The sequence below is a fragment of the Chiloscyllium plagiosum genome, unplaced genomic scaffold, assembly GCF_037043375.1.
Source record: "Chiloscyllium plagiosum isolate Xiang-an unplaced genomic scaffold, Cpla_swu_hap1 HiC_scaffold_34, whole genome shotgun sequence".
Lineage (NCBI taxonomy): Eukaryota > Metazoa > Chordata > Chondrichthyes > Orectolobiformes > Hemiscylliidae > Chiloscyllium > Chiloscyllium plagiosum.
Genome location: NW_028270172.1, coordinates 8,335,458 through 8,362,336, shown reverse-complemented (window position 1 = coordinate 8,362,336; position 26,879 = coordinate 8,335,458). Strand labels below are relative to the sequence as shown.

The 26,879-nt window shown below is 43.4% G+C and overlaps 1 protein-coding gene across 1 annotated transcript in view; it reads left to right on the top strand.

Moving 5' to 3' along the window:
* Nucleotides 1–26,879, top strand: part of drosha (drosha ribonuclease III) — a 186,821-nt gene that overhangs the window by 34,072 nt on the left and 125,870 nt on the right. The window contains exons 13-15 of the mRNA XM_043719624.2: nucleotides 4,331–4,500; nucleotides 11,408–11,532; nucleotides 25,875–25,974. Coding sequence (XP_043575559.2) covers nucleotides 4,331–4,500; nucleotides 11,408–11,532; nucleotides 25,875–25,974 — 395 coding nt within the window. The remainder of the gene's footprint in view (nucleotides 1–4,330; nucleotides 4,501–11,407; nucleotides 11,533–25,874; nucleotides 25,975–26,879) is intronic.

The following is a 26,879-nucleotide window of genomic DNA, read 5'->3' as shown; positions in this document are numbered from 1 at the left end:
AAAACAAACCTCCACCACCACCCTCTGTCTTCTACCTTTGAGCCAGTTCTGTATCCAAATGGCTAGTTCTCCCTGTATTCCATGAGATCTAACCTTGCTAATCAGTCTCCCATGGGGAACCTTGTCGAGCGCCTTACTGAAGTCCATATAGATCACATCTACTGCTCTGTCCTCATCAATGTTCTTTGTTACTTCTTCAAAAAACTCAATCAAGTTTGTGAGACATGATTTCCTACGCACAAAGCCATGTTGACTATCCTGAATCAGCCCTTGCCTTTCCAAATACATGTATATCCTGTCCCTCAGGATTCCCTCCAACAACTTGCCCACCACCAATGTCAGGCTCACTGGTCGATAGTTTCCTGGCTTGTCCTTACCACCCTTCTTAAACAGTGGCACCACGTTTGCCAACTTCCATTCTTCCGGCACCTCACCTGTGACTATTGATGATACAAATATCTCAGCAAGAGGCCCAGCAATCACTTGTCTAGCTTCCCACAGAGTTCTCGGGTACACCTGATCAGGTCCTGGGGATTTATCCACCGTTAACCGTTTCAAGACATCCAGTACTTCCTCCTCTGTAATCTGGACATTTTGCAAGATGTCACCATCTATTTCCCTACAGTCTACATCTTCCATATCCTTTTCTACAGTAAATACTGATGCAAAATATTCATTTAGTATCTCCCCCATTTTCTGTGGCTCCACACAAAGACCGCCTCGCTAATCTTTGAGGTGCCCTATTCTCTCCCTCGTTACCCTTTTGTCCTTAATATATTTGTAAAACCCCTTTGGATTCTCCTTAATTCTATTTGCCAAAGCTATCTCATGACCCCGTTTTGCCCTCCTGATTTCCCTCTTAAGTATACTCCTACCTCCTTTATACTCTTCTAAGGATTCACTCGATCAATCTTATCTATGCCTGACATATGCTTCCTTCTTTTTCTTAACCAAACCCTCAGTTTCTTTAGTCATCCAGCATTCCCTATACCTACCAGCCTTCCCTTTCACCCTGATAGGAATATACTTTCTCTGGATTCTTGTTATCCCATTTCTGAAGGCATCCCATTTTCTAGCCGTCCCTTTACCTGTGAGCATCTGCCTCCAATCAGCTTTCTAAAGTTCTTGCCTAATACCATCAAAATTGGCCTTTCTCCAATTTAGAACTTCAACTTTTAGATCTGGTCTATCCTTTTCCATCACTATTTTAAAACGAATAGAATTATGGTTGCTGGCCCCAAAGTGCTCCCCCACTGACACCTCAGTCACCTGCCCTGCCTTATTTCCCAAGAGTAGGTCAAGTTTTGCACCTTCTCTAGTAGGTACATCCACATACTGAATCAGAAAATTGTCTTGTACATGCTTAACAAATTCCTCTCCATCTAAACCTTTAACACTATGGCAGTCCCAGTCGATGTTTGGAAAGTTAAAATCCCCTACCATAACTACCTTATTATTCTTACAGATAGCTGAGATCTCTTTACAAGTTTGTTTCTCAATTTCCCTCTGACTATTAGGGGGTTTATAATACAATCCCAATAAGGTGATCATCCCTTTCTTATTTCCCAGTTCCACCCAAATAACTTCCCTGGATGTATTTCCAGGAATATCCTCCCTCAGATTAGATTAGATTAGATTAGATTAGATTAGATGACAGTGTGGAAACAGGCCCTTCGGCCCAACAAGTCCACACCGGCCCGCCGAAGCGCAACCCACCCATACCCCTACATTTACCCCTTACCTAACACTAGGGGCAATTTAGCATGGCCAATTCACCTGACCTGCACACCTTTGGACTGTGGGAGGAAACCGGAGCACCCGGAGGAAACCCACGCAGACACTGGGAGAATGTGCAAACTCCACACAGTCAGTCGCCTGAGGCGGGAATTGAACCCGGGTCTCTGGCGCTGTGAGGCAGCAGTGCTAACCACTGTGCCACCGTGCCGCCCATTACAGCACAGCTGTAATGCTATCCCTTATCAAAAATGCCACTCCCCCTCCTCTCTTGCCTCCCTTTCTATCCTTCCTGTAGCATTTGTATCCTGGAACATTCAGCTGCCAGTCCTGCCCATCCCTGAGCCATGTTTCTGTAATTGCTATGATATCCCAGTCCCATGTTCCTAACCATGCCCTGAGTTCATCTGCCTTCCCTGTTAGGCCCTTTGCATTGAAATAAATGCAGTTTGATTTATTAGTCCTACCTTGTCCTTGACTGTTTGACTCGCTTCTGTTCTCAGCTGTACCCGTCTCAGATCGATCTCTTTCCTCACTATCTCCCTGGGTCCCACCCCTCCACCTTACTAGTTTAAATCCTCCCAAGCAGTTCTGGCAAATTTCCCTGCCAGTATATTAGTCCCCTTCCAATTTAGGTGCAATCCATCCTTCTTGTACAGGTCACTTCTACCCCAAAAGAGATTCCAATGATCCAAAAATGTGAATCCTTCCCCCATACACCAGCTCCTCAGCCATGCATTCATCTGCTCTATCCTCCTATTCCTGCCCTCACTAGCTCGTAGCACTGGGAGCAATCCAGATATTACTACCCTTGAGGACCTCCTTTTTAAATTTCTGCCGAACTCTCTGTAATCTCCCTTCAGAATCTCAACCTTTTCCCTTCCAATGTCGTTGGTTCCAATGTGGACAATGACTTCCTGCTGGCCCCTCTCCCCCGTGAGAACATTCTGCACCCTCTCTGAGACATCCTTGATCCTGGCACCAGGGAAACTACACACCATTCTGCTTTTTCTCTGCTGGCCACAGAAACGTCTGTCTGTACCTCTGACTACAGAATCCCCTAACACAATTGATCTCTTGGAAGCCGATGTACCCCTCGTTGCATTACAGCCAGTCTCAATACCAGAAACTTGACTGTTCGTGCTACGTTCCCCTGAGAATCCATCACCCCCTACATTTTCCAAAACAGCATACCTGTTTGAAATGGGTATATCCACAAAAGACTCCTGCGCTAGCTGCCTACCTCTCTTACCCTTCCTGGAGTTAACCCATCTATGTGACTGTATTTGAGACTTCCTCCACCCCCCCCCACCTTCCTATAACTGCCATCCATCACATACTGTTGCTGTTACAAATTCCTCATCGCTTCTATCTGTCTCTCCAACCGATCGACTCGATTTGATAAGATTCACATCCAACAACATTTATGGCAGATATAATCCGCAGTAACCCTTAAATTCTCTTTAAACTGCCACATCTGACAAGAAGTACATATCACTGCAAAGGCCATTTTTGCCCCTTCACAATCTACAGACTCAGAAAATAACACCGTCTTTTTCCTCTACAAACACTGCCCCAGGTTAAATTAATAGCTATGACTTATATTTTAAGTTTAATCAAGAGACTTATCTCTACAACCATATAATCAAGAAAGAACCCACTGTACTCACTAATACAGCCTTTCTCTTGGTGTGTGAAGGCCTTTCAGTAATGTGACTGGAGGAAGACCCATTGTTGCTTCAGTCTCCCTGATGGCTGCACAGTTTATATAAATCACACCCACATCATCCCCATATCGCTTGTCCAAAATCTTGTTTCTTAATCCTTGTGCCATTCAGAAATGGAAACAGCCTTTCTTTATCTCTCTTGTTGTAACCTCTTCAGCTCACTTAAATCTCCCCTCAATCTCTATGGCCCTATGGGGAACAATCCCAGCTTCTCCAGTCTAGACTTGCATCTGAATTCCCTCCTTCTAGGAGCCATCCTGGTAAATCACCTCAACACCATGTCACAGAACTTCACGTGTTGACTGGAGCTGGTCACAATATTATCACTGTGATTTAACCAGAAGTGTAGAAAGGTTCAACATAAATTCCTGGTCTCGGTACTCAATAGTTTTGGCAGCATCTATGAATAGAGAAACAGAATTAAATATTTATTCCAAACTGACTCCTCTTCAGAAATGGGTTCAGATGAAGAGTCCTGCTAGACTCCAGATATTAACTCTGTTTCTTTCTCCACAGATGCTGCCAGACCTGTTAAGATTCTTTTAGTGCTTTCTGTTTCTCAGTTTTCCAGCATCTGCAGTACTTTCCATTGTGTTTGTACACAATGTTCTTTTTCTAAAGTCCGACATACCTCATGCTTTGCTGATTACTTTTTCGGTATAATTTGCTACCAAACCATGAAGAAGGCCGCTCCCTCCAAGTTTAACCGGTTGACTTGGAGCTGGTAACTGGAAGCAGGTGATGGGACTGACACACCAAACGTTGTTTGGAAGTAAACACCTCAATGTCAACAAACAGATGTGATGTGAATTACAGTCCCACTGTTATTCTGATTATGACTCCTTCTTCTTGTTTAATTTCCTTGTCAGATAGTGGGAAAGAAGTCCTGTCAATGCATCAGGTGCTGCTTTATCTGTTGCGCAGCAGTAAACCCCTGGTTCCTGAGGAGGAGATTGCGAACATGCTGCAGTGGGAGGAGTTGGAATGGCAGAAGTATGCGGAAGAATGTAAAGGCATGATAGTAACCCACCCAGGAATGGTACGTAATAACACAGAAAGGGATATGTCAATAGGACCTTGTGTTTCAGACAGGAAGATAACACCATGAGGTATAGGAGCACATTCCACCATTGAGTCTGCTCTGCTGTTCAGTGAGATCAAGCTGATCTAATAGTCTCTAATTCCACTTTCTTGCTTTATTTGCCCATTTTCTTACATGGGGCAACAATTGAAATACTTTGATTTTTTTATTGAAGAAGGAATCTTTAAATTTCTCTCACTGTACTTCAGCATAGTATTGATACAGATTGGAGAAAAGAATGTGGGTGACACTGGCTCAGTGGTTAGCATTGCTGCCTCACAGCGCCAGGGACCTGGGTTTGATTCCACCCTTTGGCAACTGTCTGTGTGGAGTTTGCACATTCTTCCTGCGTCTGTCTGTCTATGGGTTTCCTCTGGGTGCGGTGGTTTCCTCCCACAGCCAAAGATGTGCAAGTCTGATGGATTGGCTAAAGGGATTAAAAGGTATGGGGAGAAAGCAGGAACAACTCAGGGACTGAGTTTGATGATCAGCCACGATGACATCGAATGTTGGAGCAGGCTCAAAGGGCTGAATGGGTTCCTCCTGTTCCTTCTTTATGTTTCCATGACTTTCAAGCAAACCTTTTGGTCACATGATGTGCTTTACCACTGAAGTCAGATAGTGAGAAAGAAGTCCTGTCAATGTATCAAGTGCTGCTTTTATCTGTTGTGCAGATGCATGCAAGTGGAAGGCATGCATTCTCAGGAAGCATCTTCAGATTTAATCCTTCCTGCCAGAATCACTGATTGTCATCACATCATTGGATGATCAGCCATGATCGTATTGAATGGTGCAGCAGGCTAGAAAGATTGAATGGCCTATTCTCCTATATTCTCTGTTTCTGTGTTATGTATCTCCACCCTTGTTTTGCTCCCTACTCTGCTGTTGGTGTTTGAGTCTTTAGTCACATGGCCTCATGTTCTGGAGCTTCCTCACTAAACCTAGAATAGGCCATTCAGCTCCTCGAGCCTGCTCCTCCAAACCTTCTTCCTTGAAGCTATCTCCGAAAACACTCCTCGTTGACCAAGCCAATGCTTCATATCTACTTTGGTGGTCATGAAATGCTTTGGAAGGCTGGTCATGGCATTAATCAACTCCAGCCTCCCCACTACTCTTGACCCACTCCAATTTGCCTATCGGACCAACAGATCCACGTCAGATGCCATATCACTTGCCCTTCACTCCTCCCTAGAACATCTTGACATCAAAAACAGCTATGCAAGAATCCTACTCATTGACTATAGTTCACTCTTCAACACTAATATCCCCTCGACTGATTACTAAACTTAGTGATCTCGGACTAAGCCTCATTCGTTGCTACTGGATCCTGAGTTTCCTGACCCACAGGCCACAATCAGTGAAGATTGGGACAATATTTCATCTTCCCTAATACTCAACACTGGAGCCCCCCAGGAGTGTGTACTCAACCCCCTACTGTACTCAATGTATACCCATGACTGCATCACCAAATACCAGACTAATGTCATTTACAAGTTCGCTGATGACACCACCATAGCCAGACGAATCTCAGATGGTGACGAAACAGACTATAGAAGGGAGGTGGGAGACCTGGAAAAATGGTGTACTGAGAACAACCTAGCTCTCAATGCTGGCAAAACCAAGGATCTCATTATTGACTTTCGGCGGGATGTTACTCATTCCCCCCTACACGTTAACTGCACAGAGGTGGAATGAGTGGAGTCAAGCTCCTGGGAGTGGTCATCCACAACAAGCTTACTTGGACACTTCATGTGGATGCACTGGTTACAAATGCCCAACAATGTATCTTTTTCCTCAGGCAGCTGAGGAAATTTGGCATGATGGTGAATACCCTTGCCAACTTTTATAGGTGCGCCTTCAAGATTATTCTGTCTGGATGTATCACCATCTGGTATGGCAACTGTACCATTCAAGATCGGAGACGGTTACAGAGAGTGGTGAACTCAGCCCGGACAATCACAAAGGCCAACCTCCCATCTATAGAATCCATCTACCAGGTCCACTGTCAAGGAAAGGCCGCCAGCATTCTCAAAGATCCATCCCACCCTGGCAGTGTTTTTCTACAACCTCTACCATCGGGGAGAAGGTACAGAAGCCTGAACACACGCACCAGCCGGTTTCAAAACAGATTCTACCCTACTGTTATTAGAATACTGAATGGACCCACAAACTCTTAACGTTCGCCTGTACTTGTTTTTTTGTTTTTGCTGCTGTTTACCTATTATTTACTTATCTGTGCTATTTAACTCTGATCTACCCGTATTGCTCGCAAGACAAAGCTTTTCACTGTGCCTTTGTACACATGATAATAAATTCAAGTCAACTCAATTCAATTCTGTTCAATTCACAATAAATTCAACTCAATTCAATTCCCCTCATAAAAACTCACTGGGAAGGATGGACAACCATTTTTGATGTGATTCCCAGGGGAACATGTTGGGATATTGGTGCATAATGAGGGGCAATGGTAAAAGCCCATGCCTGGTGGGAACAAAGTGAGTTGGGTGTGAATGTGACTGGAATACCAATAAAAGTGCAGTTTGTACTTTTTGAACAGGATAAAGCAGGAATTTAGGTGAAGCTATAAAAGTGGAATTGCATAAATTGCTGGAAAAGCTCAGCAGGTCAACGCTAACATTTCGGGTCTGTGACCCGTCCTCGGAACCTTTGAAATGTTAAATCTGATATCTCTCCATCGATGCTGACAGACCAGCTGAGCTTCTCCAGCAATCCACAGTTCTTTCGGTTTTTATTTGGAATACTATGGGTTTTGGATAGGAGAGTGGGAGGGTGCAAGTGTATATTGAATAGATGAGATGAAGGAAGAGGAGGTTCTTGTGGAGCTTCAGGACTAGGAGAGAGATCATTTGGGCTGAAGGGCTTGTTTCTATGCTGCAAAGTTTTAACATCATTTGACAAAAGCAAAACCAAAGGAGAAGCTAATTAAATTCCCAGGCAGATAGAAGACCCAATTATAACAGCAAGAGGGATCAGGGAACCAATAAAAACACACAGCTGGAAGACTGAACATTCTAGATTGAATAATAGGTATTTTGAAAAGTTTCAATGAAATTTTACATCTTTAGGTGTGACACTGCTGCATAACATGGCCAGTTTAATCTTGGCTTTTGTTACAGTATCTGGCAAGATTATGTTCTTGGAGCGAGTTGTCATGGGGACTGGCTGGTGGGATAAATGCTGCAGCATGTGGTTGATGCTGGCAGGTGATGTTGCAGCCAGGAGTTTTAATGTAAGAATCTCTTAGTGGTTGGGTTTTCTCATTTTTGCATTTGATATGCAGTCAGGCTACCCAGAGTTGTCACATGTGTGACAACATCACTCGCCTGCTTGTTTTGCTGGCATTTTGCTTTTGATTAAGCTCATTTGCGCCTCACATAGTGGATTCCAGTAGCTGGACGGAATCTGTACACGGCCACTGCTGCCAAAGGGCCATCACCTCAAAATTAAAGTCATTCAGGAGAGAAATGAGGAAACACGTCTGTGCTTTGAAGTGTGAAAAAACTCTCCAACAAAGTGCAGGAGCTTCTAACTTACCAAATAATGTTGATCCTGAGATTGTTGGCAGGAACCAAGGCAGCTGGGTGGACTCAAGTGACAGATCAGTCATGATCTTAGTGAATGCAGGACTTTGAGAAAGCCAGGTAGTAAAGGATCTGATTGGACCTTTACTCACTTTTATTTATCAAGATGTACTAAACAAGCATGCCCTTCCAAACCCAACAACCACAGTGTCGGTCTACTTCTGAATGCAGCAGGACAAATCAGTCCGCCATTAATGTCTACCACTGAACACAAGGTCAAAGCAAAGTCGCCATTGTCTTACTTGAGCATTGGGCTCTTTCTTGTTCAAGAGAAATGGTGATTTAACCTGAGAATTCAAAGTTTTTGCGAAGATTTGTAGCTCGGGTGCTCGTTGTTGTGGTTCTGTTCGCCGAGCTGGAAGTTTTTGTTGCAAACGTTTCATCCCCTGGCTAGGTGACATCCTCAGTGCTTGGGAGCCTCCTGCGAAGCGCTTCTTTGATGTTTCCTCCGGTGTTTATAGTGGTCTGTCCCTGCCACTTCCGGTTGTCAGTTTCAGCTGTCCGCTGTAGTGGTTGGTATATTGGGTCCAGGTCGATGTGTTTGTTGATGGAGTTTGTGGATGAATGCCATGCCTCTAGGAATTCCCTGGCTGTTCTCTGTCTGGCTTGCCCTATGATAGTAGTGTTGTCCCAGTCAAATTCATGTTGCTTGTTGTCTGCGTGTGTGGCTACTAAGGATAGCTGGTCGTGTCGTTTCGTGGCTAGTTGATGTTCGTGGATGCGGATTGTTAGCTGTCTTCCTGTTTGTCCTATATAGTGTTTGGTGCAGTCCTTGCATGGTATTTTGTACACTACATTAGTTTTGCTCGTGTTGGGTATCGGGTCCTTCGTTCTGGTGAGTTGTCTGAGCGTGGCTGTTGGTTTGTGTGCCGTTATGAGTCCTAGGGGTCGCAGTAGTCTGGCTGTCAGTTCTGAGATGCTCCTGATGTATGGTAGTGTGGCTAGTCCTTTTGGTTGTGGTATGTCCTCGTTCCGTGGTCTTTCTCTTAGGCATCTGCTGATGAAGTTGCGCGGGTATCCGTTTTTGGCGAATACCTTGTATAGGTGTTCCTCTTCTTCTTTTTGCAGTTCTGGTGTACTGCAGTGTGTTGTGGCCGTTTTGAATAGTGTCCTGATGCAGCTTCGTTTGTGTGTGTTGGGGTGGTTACTTTCATAGTTTAGGACATGGTCTGTGTGTGTGGCTTTCCTGTATACCCTTGTAGTGAATTCTCCCTCCGTCTGGTGTTCTCTGTACCATCATGTCTAGGAATGGGAGTTGGCTATCCTTTTCTTCTTCTCTCGTGAATCGGATTCCTGTGAGTGTGGCGTTGATGATCTGGTGTGTTTTTTCTATTTCCGTGTCTTTAATGATTACAAACGTGTCATCGACATATCTGACCCAGAGTTTGGGTTGAATTTGTGGTAGGACTGTTTGTTCTAACCTTTGCATAACTGCCTCTGCTATGAGTCCCGAGATTGGTAAAAACACGGAAATAGAAAAAACACACCGGATCATCAACGCCACACTCACAGGAATCCGATTCACGAGAGAAGAAGAAAAGGACAACCAACTCCCATTCCTAGACGTGATGGTACAGAGAACACCAGATGGAGAATTCACTACAAGGGTATACAGGAAAGCCACACACACAGACCAAGTCCTAAACTATGAAAGTAACCACCCCAACACACACAAACGAAGCTGCATCAGGACACTATTTAAAAGGGCCACAACACACTGCAGTACACCAGAACTGCAAAAAGAAGAAGAGGAACACCTATACAAGGTATTCGCCAAAAACGGATACCCGCGCAACTTCATCAGCAGATGCCTAAGAGAAAGACCACGGAACGAGGACATACCACAACCAAAAGGACTAGCCACACTACCATACATCAGGAGCATCTCGGAACTGACTGCCAGACTACTGCGACCCCTAGGACTCATAACGGCACACAAACCAACAGCCACGCTCAGACAACTCACCAGAACGAAGGACCCGATACCCAACATGAGCAAGACGAATGTAGTGTACAAAATACCATGCAAGGACTGCACCAAACACTATATAGGACAAACAGGAAGACAGCTAACAATCCGCATACAGGAACATCAACTAGCCACGAAACGACACGACCAGCTATCCTTAGTAGCCACACACACAGACAACAAGCAACATGAATTTGACTGGGACAACACTACTATCATAGGGCAAGCCAGACAGAGAACAGCCAGGGAATTCCTAGAGGCATGGCATTCATCCACAAACTCCATCAACAAACACATCGACCTGGACCCAATATACCAACCACTACAGCGGACAGCTGAAACTGACAACCGGAAGCGGCAGGGACAGACCACTATAAACACCAGAGGAAACATCACAGAAGCGCTTCACAGGAGGCTCCCAAGCACTGATGATGTCGCCTAGCCAGGGAACGAAACGTTTGCAACAAAAACTTCCAGCTCGGCGAACAGAACCACAACAACCTGAGAATCACTACACCTCAGACAAGAACGAGAGTCATTCAATGTAACCTCAGCTGGTGCAGGAATTGAACCCAGGCTGTTAATATCACGCAACAATCATCTAATCAACTCTGCTAATGGAACCCCAGTGAACAATGGTATATTTGAAGACAAATACTCCTATTACTGCAAGCTTAACAAGAGGCTGAATGGTTTCTTCATTGTTCTGCTTTCACATGAAGTTTGAATAAATAATACCAACACCTTACACCTCAGTTTTGTTTGTTGCAATCTAATTGAAATTGCACTGTTGCTGAAGTAACCCTAAGTTGATTATCATTACTAGCTAAGAGATATATTGCAAGCATTGTAAAAGAGGGAAGATGTAAATTTGAATGAATTTCTATGTCTTGTGTCAAATATTGGGTTCAAATTCAGAAAGAACTCCAATTGGGGGCCATGCCTTTAGCTGCCTGAGCCTCAAACTCTGCAATGATCTCCCAAACCTCTGCATTACTCTTTCATCCTCAACGATCTCCTCAAGACTGATCTCTCTTACTAAGCCTTTGGTCACCTGTTTGAATCTCTCCTCGTTTAGCTAAGTGACATCCGTATGATACACCATCAAGCAATTTGTGCTATTAAGTATTCTATATGGATGCTATTGTTCAAATTCTGATGTGAATCTCTTGTGAGAAAAGTGGTCCGCCCCCTCTAAGATTAGTCAACTTAAACAATCCCAGATCTTTATGTAAATGTGTTGCTGTTGTTTATCAGGCAGCTGTTTAACCTGAAACTTTTGATTTCTTTACAGAAACCCAGTTCTGTTCGTATTGACCAATTAGACCGGGAGCAGTTTAACCCTGAGGTCATAACTTTCCCGATTATAGTTCATTTCGGCATTCGGCCTGCTCAGCTAAGTTATGCTGGAGACCCACAGTAAGTTGAGCACTTTCCTTTCCATTACTGCCACACCCAAATGCAAAATATTGCATGTGCTAGAAATGATGCCGTCTTATTACTGATAAACCCACGAGAGTGTGAAGACCAGGAGGTTATACCAAAGCTTTATAAAAGGTTAGTTCCCCTCTGACTGGACTGTTGTGTCTGATTCTGGGCACCACATTTTTGGAAGGATGTGAAGTATAGGGTAGAAAATATTTCCTCGAATAGTTTCAAGGATGAAGGGTTGCAGATACTCTGGAGAAGCTGGGTCGCTTAGTGTAGAGCAGAGACAAGGAAGAGGTGATTTTGCACCGATGTCTCATTGTGAAGGGTTTAGAACGATTTAATGAAAGAAAATTCAATCTGATGTCTGAGCAGCTCCTAACAAGGGTCGGGGGTGAGAAAGTGGGATTCATTAAGTTGGTCTTTGCCTTCAGTGTGGCAGTGGGCAGAATGGCCTTCCTTCTGTGTTCTGTTATTTCAACTCCTCTCCACATCAAGTGTTCAATTCCTCCTCCCCACAGATTCCCTCCCCCAGCCCCTCACACAGATTCCCTCCCCCAGCCCCTCACACAGATTCCCTCCCCCAGCCCCTCACACAGATTCCCTCCCCCAGCCCCTAAATTCACAACCAGTACTGCCATAATTTGATGATATAGTGGCAGTGTCACTGGACCAGTAACCTAGGGGCTCAGGCTCAAAGTTTAGGGGCACGGGTTTGAATCCTGTCATGACAGATGGTGAATTTTGAATAAAAATCCGCTAGCTATATGCCCTCTGATTATTATAACTACTCTTTTGGTTCACTGATATCTTTTGGGGAAAGAAATTTGTCATCCTTTTCCGGACTCCAGATCCATCACTATATGGTTAAATCTTAACTGCCCTCTGAAATGTTAATTCAGGATATTTGGGGATAGGAAATAAATTTTGCCTAATTAGCAATCGGATAAATGAATTTTAAAAAAATCAACAGGTTGTTTTGACCATCTTAGTGCTTTCACTCATACTTGGTACATTTTCAGATATTCCCTTCCACTGTTTCACTCCTGGTTTCCCAACCCCAGCCCTAAAATCAACATCTCTTCCAATGCTCTGCTTATCACTGCTTCTGCTTGCTGAACACTACTTGTAATGCATTCGCTATGTTCTTAACCCTGGACTTTGAAAAGTTATTAACATTGAAATTAAGTTTTAGAACTGGGCAAGGCATTGATTTTGTTTCTTCTGTGCAAGTAGACGGAGTAGATAGGAAGAATATACTTCTGTTTGTTTTAAATGTACGGCCTTTTTGTTTTCCAATGTGCAAACGAAGCAAGGATGATGTGAGAAAACGTTAGGGCGTGGGATGCACTGCCTGGAAATGGGAAGACAGGTTCAATTGAGGTTTTGGGAGGGTATTGAATGATTATTTGGATAAAAATGGTGTGCATGGATGTGAGGAAAAAGCAGGAGATTGGCACCAAGTAATAGAACCAGCAAATGGGCTGAATGGCCTCCTGCACCATAACAATTCTGTGATTGATAGAGAACTGAAGGTAGGAGAGATTAAATGCCAGCGCAGTTATCAATTCAAATTTCAGAATGAAAAATAACCACTATTCAAAATCAACAATGACTGAAAAAGCAAAAAGTAAAACCAGCAGCTGCCAAGAAGAACATGGAACAAAGTGGAGGTTACACTCAAACGGTTGCTGTGGATGTTGAGTTTGAAACTTTATAAAGTGGTTAAAATCGATAAGTGCTGTTCTTCAAGCTGCTATCGAAGTTTGCAGGCCAAGGACAGAGAGGTCAGACGGCAACAAGGTGAAGAAATAAAATACCAGCTGATTAGTAACTCAGAATCATGTTTGCAGACTGAGCATAGGTGTTCCACAAAGCGGTCATCCAGCCTACCTTGGGTCTACCATTGTAGAGCAGACCACATTGTGAGCAGCGAGTACAGTTAATGCGGCTGAACAAGGGCAGGTAGCCTTTGCCCAAAAACCGAAACGTCTGAAACACAAAAGGTTTTCTTGAGAGTGACTCTGAATGGAAGTATAGATTGTTTGTTTGTTTGTGTTTGGGCCCTTTTGGAAAAATGAACTTGGTCTGAATAGCTCTGTCATGATGGGTAGTAAGAACCAGTTGGTCCTGAGGATTTTGGAAAAAGATCGCTGTTTCCCCTTGGAAGAGTGATTGGGGCCTTGGGCAAGAGACGAAAGTGAGAGGGCGCCCCTGCATTTACGTGGAAAGGTGCCATGGGAAGTGGTTGGGGTCTTGGGACTGAAGTTGAGGATGAAGTCCCTTTAGACATGGGAGGGGTTGAGGGCAGGAAAGTGGGATTGAGAAACATCTCAGCCATGATTGACAGCTGATGCAGACTTGATGGGCAGCATCGCCTGATTCTGCTCTTTTTTTTTAATGCCCTTTGATGACTAGAAGTGGCACAAGTCTCCCACTTTCTATTGGCTCCTGACCAACATGCTGCCAGAAAACCCACATGTTTCCTGAACGCTGAAGCAGCAGATCACTTCAGATAGAAGCACAGGTACTTCTGGTGTTGTTTTTGGAGCAGTTTTGTTGGCCTGTTTTTGTACAGGGACTGCATTTCATGAGCTTTGCTCAATTTTTATATTAATGCCTCTAGCCTCCTGGGGAAGTTAGTGTGTGATTCTAATATTTTACTCTCAGTCCAGGAAGTGGCTAATTAAAACCGTTACAGGTACATTTATAGATGATCGAATATTGTTTACATCTGAAGTAATCAATGCTTTGGAAGGTGTAAAGACCTTAGAAAGGAATGAGGGAGGTTTACCAGAATGCCAGCTAGAATAAGGCACTTAAGTTGTGAAGTGAGATCCGAAAATTACAGTGAACTGAGAGAGATACTCTTTGAGTCATACAGCATGGATTGTGATGGCTGCGCTCAGTCCTATACTTAAAGAGCACCCATTGTGTTAAATTACAAATGTGCCCCTCCATCCACAAATCTCACTTCATGTCAGTAGAACTTTCACTCCTACAGCCTGCAAGAGTGAAATCAATAATCAGCAGTGAAAGTGTTCACCGTGGAAGATGCTCTGAATCGTTAACAATAACGTCAGTGGAATATTCAGAGAAATCATTGTTTAAAAAAAAGTACCCTAAAACCTACACCCTCAAAAACAATCCTAATATCACCCCACATAATTTTGTGTCAATAATAATCATCTAATAATGCTCCTTGAAAGTGCCTTGGCATTTTGTTCTGTGAAAATGTGTGTTGTAAATGGAAATTGTTGCTGTTGTGAGAAACTGGAAGAAACCCTGCGAAAATTTGTCCCCTGGTCAATCCAGATAAATGAGGTGATGCATTTAGCAAGACAAACAAGACAAGGGAATACATGATGAATGATAGGACCCTGGGAAGCACCAAAGATCAAAGGGACCTTTGTGTGCATGTCCCCTGGTCCCTTAAAGTAGCAGGGCAGGTACATAGCATGGGTTAAAAAGGCAAATGGGATAATTGCCATTATTAGTTGAGGCATAGATTAAGAACAGGGAGGTGATACTGGAACTGTTTTAAATGTTGGTTAGGCAACAGCTAGAATATTGTGTGCGGTTCTGGAATCCACATTATAGAATTATTATGACCGCACCAAAGAAGGTTGCAGAGGTGGTTTACCAGGATGTTGCTTAGGCTGGAGAGTTTGAGTTATGAAGAGATTGACAGACTGGGGTTGTTTGCCTTAAGAGTGGAGACCACAAGATTGAGATATATATAAAATTGAGGGGCATAGATCGGGTAAAGAGGAAGGAACATTTACCCTTAATGGAGGGATCAGTGTCTAAGCATAGATTTTAAGGCAGGGTCAGGAGGTTTGAGAAGATGTGAGGAAAAACCTTTTCACCCAGAGAATAGTGAGAATCTGGAACTCATTGCCAGTAAAGATGATAGAAGCAGAAATCCAACTGGCTTGAAGGTAGAAGACAGAGGGTGTTGGTCAAAGGTTGCTTTTCAGACTGGAGGCCTGTGACCTGCAGTGTGCCACAAGGACCAGGGCTGGGTCCGCTGCTTTTCATGATTTATAGAAATGCTTTGGATGTGAACGTAGGAGATTTAGTTAGTAAGTTCGCAGATGACACTAAAACTGGAGGTATATTGGGCAGTGAAGAAGGTTACCTCATAATGGGATCTTGATCAGATGGGCCAATGGGCTGAGGAGTGGCAGATGGAGTTTAATTTAGATAAATGCGAGGTGGTGCATTTTGGAAAGACAAACCAGAGCAGGACTTGTACACTTAATGGTCAGGTCATGGAGTGTATTGCTGAACAAAGGGATCTTGGAGTGCAGGTTCATAGTTCCTTGACAGTGGAGTCGTAGATAGATAGGATAGTGAAGATGGTGTTTGGTATGCTTCCCTTTATTGGTTAGAACATTGAGTATAGAGTTAGGAGGTGATGTTGCTTTTGGAATTCTGGTCTCTCTGCTATAGGAACGTTGTTGTGAAACTTGAACTTGCTCAGAAAATATTTACAAAGATGTTGCCAGGGGAGTAGGATTTGAGGAGAGGCTGAAGAGTCTGGGTCTTTTTTCCCTGGAGCATCGGAGGCTGAGGGGTGACCTTTTATAGATGTTTATAAAATCATGAGGGTCCTGGATAGGCTAAATAGACAAGGTCTTTTCCCTGGGGATGTGGGAGTCCAAATCTAGAGGGCATAGATTTAAGGTGAGCAGAGAAAGATTTAAAAGGGACCTAAGGCAACTTTTTCACACAGAGGGTGGTGCACGTCTGGAATGAGCTGCCAGAGGAAGTGGTGGAGGCTGGTACAATTACAACATTTAAAAGGCACCTGAATGAGTATCTGAATAGGAAGGGTTTAGAGGGATATGGGCCGAATGCTGGCAAACGAGACTAAATTCATTTAGGATATCTGGTCGGCATGGATGAGTTGGACCAGAGGGTCTGTTTCCATGCTGTACATCTCCATGACCCTGTGACTCTTAAGTATTTAGGTATGTACTTACAATGTCAAGGCATACAAGGCAATGGGCCAAGTGCTGGTAGGTGGGATTAGAATAGTTAGATGGTTGTTTTTGATAGATGCAGATATGATGGGCCGAAGGTGCTTTTTTTTGTGCTGTAGACCTTGATGGCTCTCTTATTCTGTTTTGGAACAAATTCTTGACTTGACTAAGTCACTGTGTTGTAACCAAGTTTTACTCAACAAATGATGCACCCGTTTACCTCTGATTTGCTTTCCTCATTGTTCACGTTTCTGCCGTGGTGTGAAGACACTAGAAGTAAAGAAGCTAACCATTTCAGGTTATTCAATCGCCAATACCCTATCCACATCCTCTGTCTCTGTCAGCTCTGTGCAAGACTGACTCAGCGAGTCTCATTGCCCTGCAAATTGTTTCTCCTTCTAGGGCTTATCCAGTTTGCTTTGGAAAGCCTCAATACATTCTGCCTTACTACACTCTCAGGAAGCACATCCCAGGTCCTAACCACTTGCTGCATATAAAACTTTCTCCTCATGTCACCTCTGGTTCTTTCAGCAACTGCCTTTAAATCTGTAAAATAGCCATAGAGTCATAGAGATGTACAGCACAGAAACAGACAGTTTGGTCCAACCCGTCCAGATATCCTAACCTACTTTAGTCCCATTTTTCCAGCACTTTGCCCATATCCCTCTAAACCCATTCAAATGCCTTTTAAATGCTGCAATTGTACCAGCCTCCACCAGTTCCTCTGGCACCTCATTCCATATGCACACCATCATCTTCATGAAAAAGTTGCCCCTTAGGTTCCTTTTAAATCTTTTCCCTCTCACCCTAAACCTATGCCCTCTAGTTCTGGACTCCCCCACCACAGGGAAAAGACCTTGTCTGTTTACCCTACCCACGCCCCTCATGATTTTATAAACCTCTAAAAGGTAACCCCTTAGCCTCTGACGTTTCCGGGAAAACAGCCCCAGCCTGTTCAGCCTCTCCCTGAAGCTCAAATCCTCCAACCCTGGCAACATCCTTGTAAATCTTTTCTGAACCCTTCCAAGTTTCACAGCATCGTTTCGATAGAAGGGAGAGCAGAATTGCACGCAATGTTCAAAATAATAAAAACAAAAACTGCTGGAGAAACTCAGCAGGTATGACACTGGACTCCGAACATTCACTCTCCTTTCTCTTCACAGATGCTGTCAGATCTGCTGAGTCTCTCCTGCAATTTCTGTTTCTGGCTTCCAGCACCCACAGTGTATGGGTTTTATTTGACCTTAAGTCTGCGCCTTCTGGCTCTTGACCCCTTCACCAATGCAAACAGTTGCACACTATGTACTCATAAACATTTATCACCATCTCTCTCTTTCTCTCTGTCTCTCACTCACTCTTTTCACACACACACACACACGCACACCCTTGTGACAGAAACCCCTCATCCCAAAAATTATATTCAAACCTTTACCGCATTCTCGCTAGAGTCTTCACATCCTTCATAAAGGACTCTTGAGAGAAGTGAATTTTTTCCTTTATCCCAGTTGTCAATTTGATTCACTTTCGAAAGATTATTTTTTGTTCTCCTGCCATTATTAATCCAATTGTGTGTGACAGTGCATAACACATACACAGCTGACTAACTTTTCCTTCAAAACTCAAATGTAAATGTTGTAACCTTCCTCATTGTTTTCAGCCGAGAAACTAACTTATCTGGAATCTTTTGAATCCTTTGGGCTGGTTTCCTATCTGGATGCTTGACACACCCCTGTAAAGGTAGTGAAACATTCCCAGCAGACCCTGTGTACACAGTAGTTCCCCATCCAGATAGTCAGTCCATAATGCCAGCTGCTCTGTGGCAGCGCACTATATATTCCTTTACGATCCTCAAAGAATGGGGCAACAAAAAGTCTCTAATTCTTTTTAAAAAATAAATAATAATAGTTTAACAAATCAAATGGTTGTCCAGTTTGTTTAAGCTTTGTTAGATTTTTGAAGGGATTTGTTCTTGGGATGTGGGCGTTGCTGGCTGGACCAGCATTTGTTGTTCGGTCCCTAGTTACTCCTCGGAGATGGTGGTGAGTGACCTTCTTGAACCGTTGCAATAACCCACAATGCTATTAGGGAGGGAGATCCAGAATTTTGACGCAGTGACACGTGAACAGCAATATATTTCCAAGTCAAGATGTTGAGTAGCTTGGAGGGGAACTTGTATATGGCGGTGTTCCCACCTAATTGCTGTCCTTGTTCTAGAATTAGAGAGCCTGGAAGATTGAAAGAGCCATTGTACACCAACACTGGAGGAAGTGAGTAGAATATATATAATGTACCAAGGAGCTGGTGGTATAGCGGTAATGTCACTGGTCTAGTATTCCAGAGCCTCAGACGGTGGAGACCAGGGTTCAGATCACACTGTAGCAGATAGTCAAATGTGAATTCAATAAAATCCTGGAATAAATGTTCACCATATAGCCCTTGTTCAATTGTAATATAAACCCATCTAATTCATCAATGTCTTTTAAGGAAATTAAATCTGTCTGTTGTCTGGTCTGTCATTACATGTGACTCCAGATCCATAGCAATGTATTTGACTCTTAATGTGTGACAATAAACAGTGTCCTAGCCAACAACACCTCCATCCCATTGAATGAATAAAAATATGTACGCGTTTAAATTCTCTATCAGTGGAACATTAGAAATTTGCATTGCTAATGTTCTGTTGGAGTATTAATACTAAGTAGCAAACAAGTTCATAAATAGCAAAAGTCACAAATTGGAGGAGGTTATAAGCGTGTAGGTGTAGAAAATTGGAGTAGACTGTTCAGCCCATCAGAGATGCAGCGTTTTTAAATGTACAGAAAAGCCATAAACAATAGGAACACTTGTATTCTGTTCACTTCCTCCAGCCTGCTGTGCCATTCAATAGGATCATGGCTGATCTGACATTCCTGAGGTCCACTTTCCTGCCCTTTCCCTGCATACCTTGATTCCCTAGTGGCGCTGTCTTTTTCATCTCTCTTCAAAAGGAAAGTGTATTTGATTATCCTTGTGTCAATTCACAACATCACCCAATGGTGGCAGTAGCGTCATAGGAAGCACAAGGAAAGTTTATTTTATTGGGTGAATGGTGGATTCCATACAGTAATTTAGCAGTGAGGTTGTTTGACTAAATGCTGCTTGGCTTTCAACAAGGGAATTGATGCTAGTTTATGAACTCCCTCCTTCAAACTCTCCCTTCCCACCCTTTTTGTGTTAATTTCTTGCAGTGTACAGTCCTCCTTCGTCAGCATCCACTTCGAATATTATTGCTCACATAATTCCTATTATGAGCAAGTAATTTGTTCTAATCCAATTTTTTTGCCCTATTTCGCAGTGGGTGATGTCTAATGAATCAATTTCACTTCCATGAGAATTTCAATAAAGCTAGCTAAATGCTGCACTGTGTATAGTTTGTGCTGAGGGGTTTCATTGTGTTTATTAAAAGTCAACATTTCTTTTAAGTAGGGATGAGTTTGTATTTTGGAGTTTATCTATTTCACTAGAACATTGTGCGATCAACCTTACCACAGCTTGTGTGTGCAGAAATGGTGCCGTTAATATTGCAAAGTGCTCCAAAATTGGAATTTTATAACTTAGAACTGGACAGCAAACCATATATGGTGTTGTTCGGACAGATCGCTGACATCTGGAGCAAAAAGGTAGCTTCAAGGACAGAGAGGAGGCTGAAGGGTTGGCAAAACTGAGGAAGATAATTCTAGAGCTTTAAGAGAAAGGTAAAGCTGCCATAGTCCTACCATTCCATAGGACTGCACACTCATTCAAGAAACACGATTGGTAGTGGTTTAACCAAAAAGCTGTAAAATGCAGGAACAGAATTAGGCCATTTGGCCCATCAAGTCTGCTTTCATCACGGCTGGTATGTTTTTCAACCCCATTCGCTTGCCTTCTCCCATAAACCTTCTCAATCAAGAACCCTTCTATCTCTGTCTTAAATATATTCAGTGACTTGGCCTCGACAGCTCGCTGTGGAAATCAGATCCACAGATTCACCACCCTCTAGCTGAAGAATTCTTCCTCGCCTCCATCCAAATGGGTTGTCCTTTCACTCTGAGGCTGAGCCTTCAGATCCTGGTTTCTCTTACTAGTGGGAATGCCGTCTCCCATCTCCAGAGTCAAGATTTGAGTGGTGCTGGGAGCTCTGGGGTGGAGAGATAAAATCCCAGCCTCATTCCTGATGAAAGGCTCCTGCCTGAAACGTCGATTTTCCAGCTCCTCGGATGCTGCCTGACCTGCTGTGCTTTTCCAGCACCACTCTAATCTTGACTCTGATCTCCAGCATCTGCTGTCCTCACTTTTGCCTATCTCCCATGTCCACTTCACCCAGCTCTCCCTATTCTGTATGTTTTAATCCGATTTCTCCTCATCATTCTGAAGCCGTGAGTTTCCTCCGGGTGCTCCGGTTTCCTCCCACAGTCCAAAGATGTGCAGGTCAGATGAATTGGCCATACTAAATTGCCCCATAGTGTTAGGTGCATTAGTCAGAGGGAAATGGGACTAGGTGGGTTACTCTTTGGAGGGTTGGTGTGGACTTGTTGGGCCAAAGGGCCTGTTTCCACACTGTAGGGAATCTAATCTAATCCACAGACCTGAGGGTCACCAAGCAAGGGCAAGGGGAAGAGAGTGAGGAGAATCCTTCATCATTCTTTGTTCATGGCAACCTTAGCCAGCGCAGGAATTGAATTCACGCTCTTTTTATTATACTGCGTCACAAACCAGCCATTCAGCCATCTGAGCTAACCACAACCACTCTAAGACATAGGAGTGGAATTACGTCATTTGGCCTTTGAGCCTGCTGCACTATCCAATGGGATCATGTTTGGTCTGATAATCCTCAACTCCACTCTCCTGCCTTTTCCCCCCCATAATTCCTGATTCCCGTTTTGATTAATAATATGTCTATCTCAGCCTTGAATATACTTAAAAATCCAGTCTTGCCAGCTGTCTGTGATAAAGAATGTTACAGATTCACTACCCTCTGATGAGGTTTCTCCTCATCTCTGCCTTAAATATGTGACCTTGGGGGTAATATACTGGGCAGTCGTTACCTGCTTTGGTTTGAATGGTCTCCAGCTCCTTGAGTGTTGCTGGACTTGTTCTGGATTAAGTTGGAGAATGCCATTTAGTTTGGTAATTAATCTGAATGGTGATAGATTGGGAAAGGGAGAGGTGCAACAAGACATGGGTGTCATTGTATATCAGGCAATGAAAATAAGCATGCCAGTGCAGCACCCAGTGGAGAAGGCAAATAGTATGTTGGCCTTCATAATGACAGCATTAGAATACACACGTGTGGATGTCTTGCTGCAATTGTACAGGCATTGGTGAGACTGCTCCTGGAGTACTCTGTGCAGATTTGGTCTCCATATCTGAGGAAGAATGTTCTGGCTATGGAGGGATTGCAATGAAACTTTACCAGACTGATTCCTGAGATTGCAAGACTGACGTATGAAGAGAGACCAGATCGATTAGGATTATATTCACTGGAATTTAGAAGATTTGGGGGTGAAAGGGGGGGGGTGTGGTGGTGAGGGGAGTCTCTCAGAAACCTGGAAATTTTAAGAGCATTAGACAGGATAAACGCAGAACAGCTTTTCCGGCTGACTGGGGTGCCCAGAACGAAGGGTCACTGTCTAAGGATATGGGGTAGGACACTTAAGGCCGAGATGAAGAGAACTTTCTTCACTCAGAGAGTGCGTGGAATTCAGTGTCACAAAAAGTAGCTCAAGACTAAAACATTGAATGTTTTCAGGAAGGAGTTAGGTATAGTGCTTGGAGCTTAAAGGATTCAAAGGGTATGAAGAGAAAGAGAGATCAGAGAACTGACTTGGATGATCGTATTAAATGGAGAAGCAGGCGCAAAGGGCTGAACAGCTGACTCCTGCTTCTGTGTTTCTGTGTTGCTATTAGCTTGCCTTTCAATTCTCTGACCAGTGAATGTCACGTGATATGTTGGACTTGCCTGAAAAGAAGGGCACTGGTGTTTTGCTGGTCCTCCAATGGCAAGCGAGACCCTGTCACCTCTGCAAGATTCCATTCCATGGTCTCATCAAAGGTCTCTGTAATTGCAACAAGATCTACTTATTCTTATGTAGGTCCCTTCCCTACATAGTAAAGGCTCTGTGCTGCATAATGTCAGCATGACCAGGTTGGCCAGAATGGCCTATTTCTAGCCTTTATGTGTTCAGCCTTAACTCCAATCACATCGGCTTTCTTTAAAGGCTACATGTGAAGTTAGTTAACGCAATGTAGATGCTGACTTGTTCATGTGTTGCCACTTGCCTAATATATAGTCAGTCCTGAGCACTGAAGTAAGATCAGAGTAATGTATCCACGGACTGTTGGCTGTATCCTACAAGTAAACTTGCATTAAATTCCCTGTAGGTTTCCTCTTCAGTGTTTGTATTTTAGAATCGAACCAGATTTGGAGGAGAAACCAAATTTTTCAGTTATTAGTGGTGTATATAACTGTGAATACAATCCTGCTTCAGTCACTCTGTTATGAAAAAGGAAATGGCTCAGTGTCTCTCGGGAATGCTCTGTGGAACTTGCTAGTAGGTTGGCTGAGAGTATGTTGTCAGTAAAAAGGCTAATTTGAACTTGGTGGAATTAAGTTTGAGGTTTGGAAATGACTTGAAACATTTCTCTGGAGTATGCAACATAGAATGTACAAACAAGGAGGACAATCATAAAAAGTATTTCTTGTTGTTATAATGGCTATCAACAATTCCTAAATGAAAGTACTTGGTCAGCAACTCCACTCTAAGCTTACCTTTTAATTTTAATTTTTAACCTTATGCGAGCCAATGGTTTGCTGTCAGAAATGTCGGCTTAAATTGTTTGAAATGTGTAGGTTTGACATTCTGTTTTAGCTAGTGGCTTCTGTGCTTTTTTCAAAAAAAAAAATTTCCCTAAATATTTCTGAGTTTATTTCTGTTTATGAAGGTGAAGGATTTCATAGTTGGTTATCAAAGCACTTGTCCATGTTGAGTACTCAGTGTTTCCATCAAGCAATTTCTAGGTCAGGTGCACTGAGAATCAGATGCAGAAAAATGTATTCATGTTCAGCTTCACTAATGCAGCAGTGGGAGATTTCCTATGATGCCTTTGATTTAATGCCACTAGAGTCTTTCTGCTAATATTTTATACAAGCCATTCTGTAAGTAATTTTTAAAAAATGCACTCCTGATATTTATCCATCTTCTCTGCTAAATGTTTCCAATGAAATTATTGCAAGGCTGTTGCAAGTTCAGAGGAGGTTTACCAGATAAATGCCTGGAATGGGCAGGTTGCCTTTTGAGGAAAACGTTGGGCAGACGAACCTTGTATACAGAGGAGTTTATAAGAGTAAAAAGTGATTTGATTAAGTGTAATACCCTGAGAGGATGTGCTTTCTAATGGAAGTATCTAGAACTAGGTGGTCACTGCTTAAAAATCAGGGGTCTCTCATTTAAGTCGAGAATGTAGTGCTGGAAAAGCACAGCAGGTCAGGCAGCATCCGAGGAGCAGGAAAATCAATGTTTCGGGCAAAACAATTTAATCAGGAATGAGGCTAGGAACCTGGGGGTGGAGAGATAAATGTGAGGGTGGTGGGGGTGGGGCTGGGGGCAAGATACCTGAGAGTATGATAGGTGAATGGAGGTGGAGGGTAATGGTGATAGGGTGGAGCGGATGGGTGGGAAGGAAGATGGATAGGTCATGAGGGTGGTGCTAAGCTGGAAGGTTGAAACTGGGATAAGGTGAGGGAGGGGAAATGAGGAAACTGGTGAAATCCACATTGATGCCACAGGGTTGGACTGTCTGGAGGTGGAAGATGAGGCATTCTTCCTCCAGACATCGGGTGGTAAGGGAATGGCGAAGGAGGAGGCCCAGGATCTGCATGTCCTCAGCAGAGTGGGAGGTTTCAGTAGCAGAGAAACTAAGACAGAATACAGTACAGATGGATATGTTTCTTTACCTTGTGCTTGTCTAGTTTCCCCTCAACTTCATTTATATCGTTAGCCTCAGGTACTCTGTCAATGATAATGACATCCTCATTCTGGCTACTCTCTGTATTTGGGCTTTTCTTCTGTTTGGTCCAACCTCTTGTTTTGATCCCCCTGCTGTCCAAACCCATGCACAAAAACTCCCTTACCTGTTTTGAACTCCTCTTGAATCTTCCCATCATTTTAAAGACCTGTATCAAATCACCTCTCCACTTTATTTGCCAGAGAAACAACAACCTGGGCATTTCATGCTCTCCTGTTAGGCACAGCCTTTGTTTGTTGTCTCATTGGTGGAAAGACCTTTGAGGACGGTTGCTTGAGCCGCATGTAGAAGATGTTTTTCTAAATATTGTTAGTCTGGCTCTGGCCGGACTGCTGGCACACCATGATCTGGGGAAAAGGTACTGGGTTCCCCCCTCAAACAAAAAGGACACATCGTCCACGTCTCACCCTGGATGGGGAGGTTGCTGTCACTCTTTATATAATCTCGTCACAAAGTGACCGACAGCAACGAGGATGTACACCTGATGGGTGAGATTTCTTCTAACTCTGTGGAGAGATTGTATGTATGGATAATTTATTAACAAATCACACAGGATTTTGTCCAAGTTTTAAATATAACTTACATTTGGCTCATCAGATGTACACATATCCTTTCAAACATGATACAAGTTCAAAGGTATCTCAATGCAGTCAGCTTTTTTTTTTGGAATAGCTCAGCAGATCTGGCAGCATCTGTGAAGAGAAATCGGTTGACGTTTCCGGTTCGGTGACCTGTTCTCTGAACATCAGATGCGACCAGACTACTGAACCTTTCATTCCTGATGGAGGGCTTATGCCTGAAACGCTGACTCTCTTGCTTCTCAGATGCTGCCTGACCTGCTGTGCTTTTCCAGCACCACACTCTTGACTCTGATCTCCAGCATTTGCAGTCCTCACTTTCTCCTGCAGAGCTTTTCCAGCAACTTCTGTTTTTGTTTCTGATTTACAGCAGTTCTTCTGGTTTTTATTGTGTTTTGTTTGTACAATCTATTGATGAGCAGTTGTCTCGGTGTATGACTTGTTCCAATGTTTCGTTATGAGAAAATGTCCGTCAGATACTTATTTCAAGTGTTCTTCATCATAGAAGTGTCTGTGACCATTGCTTGTAACACACATACTGCCCCTAGTTGGGAGCACCCCATCTGCTGTCTTGAACGTGGGTAGCGTCAGGGAATTCTAAGATGGATGCTGCTGTCCAAACCAAAATGTTTGCTCTGAGCCATTCCTTATTGACTTTGGTTGAGATTGATGGGAGATATTTTGTTATGATTGGGAAGTAAGCTAAAACTTATCTTCCAAGGTATCAGAAGCTGTGGAAGAGTTATGTCAAACTGCGTCACCTGCTAGCAAACAGCCCCAAGGTCAAACAAGCAGACAAACAGAAACTGGCTCAGCGAGAGGTAAGCTGTCATTTGCTCCTTTAGCATTTCTGATGTTTTTGTGTTTTTGTCTAACACTAGCTTTCGCACAAATCCTTTGGAGTAATGTGGATGGAGAGAGTGCCACAGACAGTTGGATTTTCTTTTCCGAGATGGGTGGGTGGGTGGTAACTGCAATCTGGCATGCTGCCTCATAAAGAAGTGAGAATGAGTCAGGTGAGCTCTGAAAAAGGCTCTCCTCATTAACCTAGAACTTCACCACAACATTACAAAAATGAAACAAACAATTTTTAGTCCTCACCCCTCACACCCCGCTATCAGTCAGTCAGACTGTGAACCGTGAATCATCTTATCAGCAATAAGTCGTGAAATCAGTCATGCAGTACAATTCCTATAGAGACAGTCCTCAGACTTATGTCAACAGACTGAGGTGAAATGGCAAACACTGATCTTTACTTGCTGTGGACAGTTTATTCAGAAATGTAAAAGCTAGGAGGTTTAAATACCATGACAGCTTGACATCCCCTTAACAAGTTGACAACTTAGTGAATTTGTCAATTTTATTTGCAAATTTGTCTGCTTTTACTCATCCAAACGGACACCTTATGTCTCCTATTACTGTTCCCTGCACCTACTGAAAAGAATGCCCTGCATCTCCAAGTTTTTAGCTGAGGAGGTTTAGCTCAATTATCTGGACTGCTTGTGTGTGATGCAGAATTGTGTTAACAGTGTGGGTTCAATTCCTGTAGCGGCTGAAGTTACCATGAATGACTTTCCATTTCATGCTTTCTCCTCACGAGTTAAACCATCATCATTCCCTCCCTCGAATGAGAGAGCAGCCCTGTGGCCTGCCAAGACTATGCTGACTTTTTTTTAGTCATGCGATGATATCGTCAAGGAAATCAAGAGAAGAGGTGGACTGAGGG